Here is a 10,070-nt window from a genome sequence, read left to right as displayed (position 1 = left end):
GTTTTTCTCTAGAGCACAGTCCAAAAGAAATCTTGTAAATCATGTATTAATATATATATATATATATATATATATATATATTATTAAATTTGATAAATATTATATTTAATACTAAATTATAGGCAAAACAATTCAATAACATTAAATACTCTATTAAATATAATGCCCAATCAAATTATTTGTTGTTTAGGGCCAGTCAAATTATTCTTGTAAAACATGTATTTACATTTATTAAGGATAAAAGTTATGAATGTAGAGAGAGATATAAATAGGCACTTCATATTGGTGGGTCGTCTCAATTGACCACAAAAACTATCATCTAATTTTTCTCTAGAACACAGTCCTAAAGAAATCTTGTCATTTCCAAGCTATATATATATATATATATGGATCACTCCCTTTTGATTATTATCATCATATTTTCCATTACCTTTCTTAAAGCATTTAGATCACACTTGTTTAAGAAATCCAAGAAACAAGAATTGCCCTTGCCCCCTGGTCCCAAACCATGGCCTATAATCGGTAACCTTCCTGAAATGCTTACGCATAGGCCTACATTCCGATGGATACAAAACCTAATGAAGGAAATGAACACTGAAATTGCATGTATCCGCCTAGGAAATGTCCATGTTATCCCTGTGACTTGCCCGACCATTGCCCGTGAATTCTTGAGAAAACAAGATGCTACTTTCGCTTCTAGACCCAACAGTATAACCACTTCTCTTATTAGTCGTGGATATCTCACCACAACCCTTGTACCCTTTGGGGAGCAATGGAAGAAAATGAGGAGAATTGTTAGTAATGATTTGTTGTCCACCACCACTCACCAACGACTTGAAAATAAGAGGGTCGAAGAAGCCGATAACCTTGTATTTTACATCTACAACAAGTGCAAAAACAATGTCAACGATAATGTTTGCCTTGTGAATGTGAGGTATGTTGCACAACACTATAGTTGCAATGTGATCAAGAAATTGATCTTTAGTACAAGGTATTTTGGGGAGGGTAAGAAGGATGGAGGTCCTGGTCGTGAGGAAGAGGAACATGTCGATTCCATTTTCACAATGCTTAAGTACATTTATGACTTTAGTGTTTCTGACTATGTCCCTTTCTTGAGGGGACTTGACTTAGATGGTCATGAGGGCAAGGTGAAGAAGGCCTTAGAAATTGTCGAGAAATATCATGATCCCATCATTGAGCAGCGAATCAAAGAAAGGAATAATGGGTCCAAGATTGATGGAGAGGATTTCCTTGATATTCTCATCTCACTCAAAGATGCCAACAATAATCCAATGTTGACAACCCAGGAAATCAAGGCACAAATCACCGTAATATATATTCTTGACTTCCTTTATTTCTCTTTTACATACATTTACACTTTCACATGCTAACAAAGGAATGATACAAACAACATACTTTTACTAATCTATTTAGAATCTGTTCAATTAATAATTATGACTATAAGAGCCATCAAACAGTAGACCTTTCTTAACACGTTTCTTGCATACATTTCTAGTACTAATAAAAAAAATATTACTTGATATTTCTATCTTGTTCAAAAATACATACATGAAATACAATGGATCTTCAATATTAATTTGTTATTCATTTATTGATTCCATAATCTTTCTTTAACAGTTAGACGAATTCTATGGTATATTCAGACATTTAAGGGTTTTGGTATTGTTATTGAGAATTTGTCTCTCTAGCTTTGTTGTGTACTCAAACTCATTCTATTATTTGATCCAAAATATAACTGTACCAAAAACCTTAAATTTCTTTGGGTATATATATCATAACAACTCAAATCGAGAATACTCCATAGATAAATTAAAAGTCTTATTAGATTATAAAAATGAAACTTTTCTATTGATAAATGTTAGTTTTTAATTATTAATTTTTTATTATAGTAGGAGGAGTCAAACCCGTGACCCCTCACCCCTCTCATCTTTTTTCACCATTAAACCAACTTTATAATTCCTATAAAACTTGTGTTGTAGGAATTGATGATGGCAGCAATGGATAATCCAACAAATGCATTTGAATGGGGTCTTGGAGAGATGATAAACCAACCCAAGTTGCTCCAACGCGCTGTAGAAGAATTGGACACGGTAGTGGGGAAAGAGAGACTGGTCCAAGAATCAGACATTCCAAAGCTCAACTACATAAAAGCATGTGCAAGAGAAGCTTTTCGCCTTCACCCTATTGTGCCTTTCAATGTTCCCCATGTGTCTCTCAAAGACACAATAGTTGGAAACTACCTAATCCCAAAGGGTAGCCACATTCTGTTAAGTAGACAAGAACTTGGTCGTAACCCTAAAGTTTGGAATGATGAACCGCTCAAGTTCAAGCCAGAACGTCACCTAATTAATAAGAGTGATGTGGTTTTGACCGATCAAGATTTGAATCTCATATCATTCAGCACAGGACGACGTGGTTGTCCAGGATTCATGCTTGGAACCACAATGACTGTGATGTTATTTGCTAGGTTACTCCATGCCTTCACTTGGATTGCACCACCCAATGTGTCACACATCAACCTTGCCGAGTCAAGCCATGATATATCTCTTGCTCACCCACCTCTCGCACTAGCAAAGCCAAGATTACCGCCAGAGCTTTACAATAAATGAAGTGTTTGTTTAATGTGTATCAGCCGACTATGTTATTTTGAATAAATAATCTCTTTTTGGCAAACATTCAATAAAAAGAGAAATAATAAGAGTTGGTGAAGTTTTTAATATGTATGGTGTTTGTATAATATGAGTAGGCAATTTGTGTTTCAGTCATGACCTTTTTATTCATCATATAAATAGATGTTAAAAAAATTAAGATAAAATGCACACTATGTCTAGATTTGCAAAGGTAATCTTATATCACATAAAATAATATTTCTTTCCAAACCTTTTTTACATCATCTGCATCCCCTTTTACAATGAAAAAGAGTGTGTAACATATACTCAATATATTATATACGATGCAATACATTGGAGGATTGTAGACGATCAATCTAAATGTTTTATTTAGCAAATTGGGTATGAGATTGTAAAATAATAAAAATTTAACTATGTTTTGAGTCCCCAAATTTAAAAAAAAAATCATTTTTCTTAAAAAAATGTATTTTTTAAAATTTGAGAGAATAAAATTATTTTATTTTTAATTTGGGGAAACAAAAAACTGATTTAAACCAATAATAAATTTGAAATTTGAAATTTTTCTTTTATTAGACATTTACAAAAGAATAAAAATTACATTTTTATTTATAAATATTGCTAAATTTCTATAAAATTGTATGTTCAAAATGTAGCATAATTGCATAGTTTAATTACAAATTAAGTTAGACACAAAATACGAATGAACAATTAAACATGTAAGTTCTTTTTATTAAGACAAAGTCCCTCCGAAAGCTAATATTTTAATGATTATACACCACTATGAAGCGAAATCTAAGTGACTAAATTTAGCTACTAATGATTGCTTTGAGTGTTATTTATTAAGACATGACATATTAGAAGCATGCTACATGTGTGAAGCATAAACCTACAATAGAAGCTTTCCATATCATAAATTATGCAATCAGAAGCAAGACTACCAAAATGAGAGCTATTTAGAGGCTAGAAAAGCAGTCATGCTTTTCGGGTCAAAGTGCATCTTTTGTTAAATTCAAGGTATTTGGTTTGCAGACTTGTTGTGACAAGGTATAGCTTTGTTGTAGTGAATATTCACCATATCTTTACTTGATCAATTGTCATATTTCGTTGTGATCATGTTTACAACTCCTCATTCCTTTAAACACAAAATATGTTCATGTAGCATCCAAATTTATCACAAAACATTAAAAAGCTGTCTTTTTTGGTTTCTAAAATGATTTTATACAATTTATTGACAAAAAAACACTTATTGTCACAAATCCTAAAGAATAACTAGGATAATTGCTCACAAAACAAGGTGTGAAAAACAATTATCAATTGCCAAGTTGCATTCTCAAAATCAAGTTATCTTCTTGTGTAAGATCAACAATCAAGGAAGTTGATCGCAAATGGGCCTAAAGTTGAACATCATTTTCCTCTTTATTTCTCTCAACCTCTGTGTTCTTTCTTGCCTTTTATTTCTTGTAATTCAACTATTGTTAATTTCCATATATGGCATAAGTGTGTTAGTCATCCAAACTCTTATGTACTTCATGACTTAATAAAATCTAGTTTTCTTGGTAATAAAATTTCCTCATCTCTTAGTGTTGTTCAATTTGATTGTAACTCTTGTAAACTTGGGAAGAGTAAAATTCTACCATTTTGATTCATCAATCAAATACAAATCAACCTTTTGATATGATTCATAGTGATTTATAAGAGATAGCATTGACTATACCTCATGTTAATTACAAATATTTTATCACTATTTTTTATGACTATACTTATTTCACCTAGGTCTATTTTTTGTGCTCTAAAGATGAAACATTCTCTATCTTTAAATTTTTCGTGCTTATGTTCATACCCAATTTTCTTTCAAAATTAAAATTCTACATTTTGAAAATGGGGAGAATATACATCTCATTTATTTAAGGAATTCTTGCAAACAAATAGCATTTTATCTCAAATTTCATGTCCTTCCACAACTAGCAGAATGAGGTAACTAAAAGAAAAAATCACCACCTTCTTGATGTTGTATGTACCTTTATGTTGGAATCTTTTGTGCCATCTCGGGTTTGGTGTGAGGCTCTCTCCACTGTTGTCCACCTTATTAACCGATTGCCTTTTCAATCATTAATCAATGATTCTCCTTTCTTCAGGTTATTTGGTCACAACCCACTTATTCCAATCTTCACACTTTTGGTTGTATTTGTTATGTCACCTTCCCCTATAAGAATGCACTAGGTTACTATGCCCATCATTCGTATGTTATGATCCTAATCTACATAGGCTTCGAGTTTCTAGAAATTTCATTCTTTTAAGATACATATTTTTTGCAACTAACGAAGACACTCTTACAAACATTTGTTTTTCCATTGTCTCCAAACAAATATGTAGGAAAACTAGGACCACAACCTTTATTGGTGTACCAGAGACGTCATGCTATGCCACCAAATTTTCCATCCATACCTCCAAGGCCTTATCTTGATCAATTTTTGGTTGCTAATCCAGTGTTTCATTCAGCACTAGCTCATTTACATCGCAGTGCTCACATTCGTAGACCCTTATTAAAGTATGATTTATCTTCCCCTTTATCCTTGACAAAAACTTTAGTATGTGTTACTTGTCCTTCTTCTTATGGACATGTCATGGAGCATTAATGTTGGAGATAAGATATTAAAACATAACTTCTAGCACTAAAAGAAAATCAAACATAGGATGTTTCCATGTCCTTCATCTATCAAACCCATTTGCTACAAATTTGTGTTAGACCTGGATGACCCAATATGATATATTTGGACAATCCAAAATACCTATAGTTTTTTTATGATAACAAATATATAAATTGATGATGAACTAATAGATTATATGAAGTGTAACAAGACATACTTGGTATAAGATCAAATGATAAAAATTCTTATCCTTATGCTTTTACAAGTTATCATTCAATGGCTACTAGAACTTGTTTTATTAATAACTTATTCAGAGTCCAGCACGCTATTATTAAACAAGCGTCCAACATTTTGTGAAAATCAATGCTTATGTACTATGTGTCTTTATGCATTCAAAAGGATATAACTAACTTATATCAATGATTTGTACTTAGTTAATCAACACCCACATGTTTTGCTAACACGTGAAAGCATCTCGAGAATGATTGGATCTATAAAAAATTCTAATATTTGAATTTTCTCTCTTGATGTATGTTGTGAAATTATTCTAACATTTGAATTTCAAGTATACAAAAGGAGAGACATTTTTTAATGTCATCATCAACATAATCAATCGCACAATTAGTAGAGTAAAAAGTCGCAAAAGCATTGCACCTTTTGTCCCCCATTATTACACATGTGACCTTTAACAACATTTTTTTTGAAAAGTGACATGGACTATACACAACATTTGATAAAATGTCACGAAATCATAGTAACATTTATTCATATTCCGTGATATTTTTTAAATGTTACCAAATTTTTTTAGCAACACTTTTACTAAGTGTTATGTCTTAAAATGTTGTTAAAGATTTCATGTGTGGTAATGATCTCTCTCTCTCTCTCTCTCTCTCTCTCTCTCTCTCTCTCGTCAACAGGTTGCCACATGGTAGAAAAGACAAGTTTTTTATAAGGAAATTATTTGAGGAAGGCATAGATCCCACAATGGATATTTTTTTGAATCCTATAAAAGCTGCCTCAAGAATCAACACAAAGCACAAGAATACGTTCAATCTTTACAAGTGCTGAAAGTTTGTCAAAAGTATTGCACGCTAAAAAAATCAGAACCTACAAAGCCTATCCTTTGCTTAGCAAAGTTATTCATTGTATTCAAGCTTAATTGTATATCCCGTCTTTGAGAGATTTGAATATTGTATTCAATCAAACTATTTTTTGGAAAGTCAGGAGTGACTTAGTGATAAAATAATACTTGAGTGTTCTTAATCTTAGGGAGGGATTAAGAGTAAGCCAAAAGTGGCATAAAGAATACTTATTGTAGCCAAGAGTACCAGAGCAAAAACTCGTTTGTAATCAATTGTGATTAGTGAAACCCTTTATAGTTTTGTGAAGGAGAACTAGACGTAACTAATTAGACTAAGTGAACCAATATATACATTGTGCTTTTACTCTAGCTTTTGTTATAACTTGTTTATCTTCAGTTGCTTCAATCTTATCTATTTTTAAGTGTGAACACTCTTGTTAAGAGCATTCTTTTCAAACTTGTGGTAAGCTTGTTTTGTGAAACTTTCTATCTTTTAAAAAAGCTTTAATATTTATTTGGCTCACTATTCAACTCCCCCTTTTGGTGTGATATTTGTTATTTAAATTTGTATTCAATATAAAGCTTTGTTTGGATGGATCAATAGATTTATACAGGGCCAGGCTGGTTGTTCTAGGAAATAAGCAAGAATTTGGCCACTATTATGATGAGACATTTACACATGTGGCCAAAATGACTATTGTGCTTTATTCTTGCCATTGTTGCATCTAAATCTTGGCAAATAAATCATATGGATGTCAAGAACGTATTCCTCCATGGTGACCTCAGGGAGGAAATTTACATCAATCTTTCTATCGACATGCCATCACCTTTACCTAATGTTGTTTGAAAACTTAAGCGTTCTTTATATGGATTGAAATAGGCACCAAGAATAAGGTTTGAAAAATATCACATAACACTGCTTGGTTTTTCATTCATACAAAGAATGTATGATATGTCACTTATTATACAAATGAGCTTAAAAGAAATTGTGATACTCCTTGTTTATGTAGACGATATTGTGGTCACTAGATCAAGTCAAGAGGCTATCACTACAATCAAGAAACTATTGCATTGAACTTTCCACATAAAAGACCTTGGCCATCTCACTTACTTCTTGGGATTAGAAGTAAACTTTTATTACAAAGGCATCTTTGTCACTCAACACATATATTCAAGATCTAATTCAGTTAGTTGGTCACACCAATGCTGCTACTTTTGACACTCCCATGGAAATTAATCCAAAATTGCGATGAGATGAAGTTGAACTTCTATAAGACCCAACTTTCAATTGTAAATTGGTTCGAAGTCTTATTTACCTAACTATCACCAGACCTAACATCTTATTTGTAGTCCACATAGTTAGCAACTTCATGCAATCTCCTATGCATTTGCATCTTTCAGTAGCACACTATATTATTAAGTATATATTGGGTACTTTTAGTCGTGATTTTTTCTTCCCTACTGGTGTATCACCACAACTTCAAGACTACAATGATTCCAATTGTATTGGATGTCTAGACACAAGGAAATCAACTATTGGTTGATGTATGTTTTAGGGGATGCTCCAATCTCTTGGAAATGTAAGAAATAATACTCAATCGCTAAATCATCCACTAAACCAGAATATCATTTCATGTCTACCACATGCTTTGAGATTATTTAGCTATGTGATCTCCTTTAGAGCTTGGCTTTTCACAAGCAAAACCAACTCCACTACATCATGATAATACACATGCCATTCAAATTGCAGCAAATCATGTTTACCATGAAAGAATGAAGCACATAAAGGTTGGTTGTCACTCAATTCGGGAGGCCTATGACCATAAATTTATCACCTTGCCTCATGTCGCTACATATGTTTAATTCACTGACATCCTCACCAAATCCCTTGACACATCAGCACCATAATTCCTAGTTAGCAAATTGATGCTTGTAGACTTACCAACATCAATTTAAAGGGGTGTTAGTGGAATTGATTAGCAAAATACTTGTTATTAATTGGTGCAGCTTGCAAAATATTTTTTAACATTATTTATTGTTAATTTGCACAAATTGCAAAATATTTGTTATTGTTAGTGTAGATTTGTTGCCCATTTAAACCAATAGATCTTACATGATTGTATAGTTATAATCATGTAATTATCTCCTTAATTAGTTAGCCTCGTTGTAGGAATGCCTTTATCGCATATAGTCAATTTTAGGGATAGAAATTAGATTGTATCATCACTATTTAATGGATAATTATCCAAAGGAGAACACACAATTTTGATATGTATTCTTCTAAGTTTAATACCATCTCCATCTAGTGATGAATAGATGGCGGAATGGGTTAAGCCATATCCGATACTGTAGCTGTCGCAACCTACCCTTCGGCAGGAGGGCGACGCGAGGGCTCACGGGTGCGTCTTCCATGGGAGGAAAATGCGCAAAGTCGCCACCAACGTTTATTCGAGGAAAACGTCAGAAAAATCAGAAAAGACGTGGTCTACGAACTTTAATCGTGAAAGGTTCGGGAGTTGTATTTACGCACGGGGAAGGTGTTAGCACCCCACGCGTCCGTCACAAGGGACAACAACCTTTAATCGAGTGTGCAAAGATGACTTCCAATTGTTTTATTTTCCCTTTTACGTTTTTTATGTCTTGTTATGCCTTTTGTATTTTTTATCTTTTTTGTGGTCGACAAGGGTGTTTCGCTCCTACATATTCCTCAATTGTGATAAGGAAATCATACCTACGTAGTTCTTTCAAAAGGCAATAAAGTGATGTGTTGATTTTTATGCTTTTGAACGGTCCATGTTAACCGATAAAAGCAAAGAGGACCGTTTAAGGCATTGGACCTTAAAACGGTTTTCAGTGATTTTTACGGACAAATCTTGATTTGGTGAGTTGATTTTAGCCTTAGTTTCACTTTAGTTATTAGTCAATTCAATTAAGAAAGAAAAAATCCCAAAGAAAAGCGTCTGATTGATTTTTTTTTTTATTTTACTAAAAGATATTTTTTATTATTATATTATTATTTTGCCTCTTTTTTGGTTTTAAACGTGGTTACGACATGACCGAACGGTCGGATTTCACTTTAACAAAAATTAAAAAATGTTACAATTCAAATGATCGGTGAAAATTTATTTTATTTTTTGATTAGGCGAGAAAATGACTTAAATAAATAACTAAAGCACGTCAAAAGGGGTACAAAAAGTAAATGAAATGAAAATAAAAGCATGCGAAACAAATAGGGACCACTAAGGGTACATAGAATGAATTGAAAAGTTCGATTTCGGGAACTTACCGGTTGAACACCAAAGAACGACGAAGAACGGCGGAAAATCTTCACGAAATCACCCACAAAAATGTCACGGAAGCGTTATGGAAGCGCCTCAGCTTGGATTTTCTTCACGGAAACAATTTTTCTCACTAATTTTAAGTGAGTCTCAGCTACTAGGAGGGTTGGACCTTTTTTTTCTTCCCTCCTCCCCCTATTTATAGGGAAAAGAGGGAGACGCTTGCCACCCAACTCGCCCAAGCGAGCTAGGTTGATTACTCCAGAAGGCGGTGCCTTCTGGAGGAACTTTCTGGAAGGCCCAAGTGGGTCTGGTTGCTATTTGCACCCCCCTATTTACTAAATACACCCCCTGCCTTTTTTGCTAATTCTTTTTCCGTAACGTTACGGAACTTTACGAATTTCGTAACGAT

The 10,070-nt window shown here is 33.2% G+C and overlaps 1 protein-coding gene across 1 annotated transcript; it reads left to right on the top strand.

Annotated features, from left to right (window-relative positions):
- Positions 1-386: 386 nt before the first annotated feature.
- Positions 387-2,740, top strand: LOC114401923 (isoleucine N-monooxygenase 2-like). The gene is made up of 2 exons (XM_028364496.1): positions 387-1,328; positions 2,001-2,740. Exons 1-2 carry the CDS (start codon positions 387-389, stop codon positions 2,628-2,630), a joined length of 1,572 nt encoding a protein of 523 aa, XP_028220297.1. The 3' UTR covers positions 2,631-2,740.
- The last annotated feature ends 7,330 nt before the right edge of the window (positions 2,741-10,070 follow it).

The sequence above is a fragment of the Glycine soja genome, chromosome 20 (genome assembly GCF_004193775.1).
Source record: "Glycine soja cultivar W05 chromosome 20, ASM419377v2, whole genome shotgun sequence".
NCBI classification, from domain to species: Eukaryota; Viridiplantae; Streptophyta; class Magnoliopsida; order Fabales; family Fabaceae; genus Glycine; species Glycine soja.
Note: the sequence above shows the minus strand (reverse complement) of the source record. Positions and strands in the feature narration are given on the sequence as shown.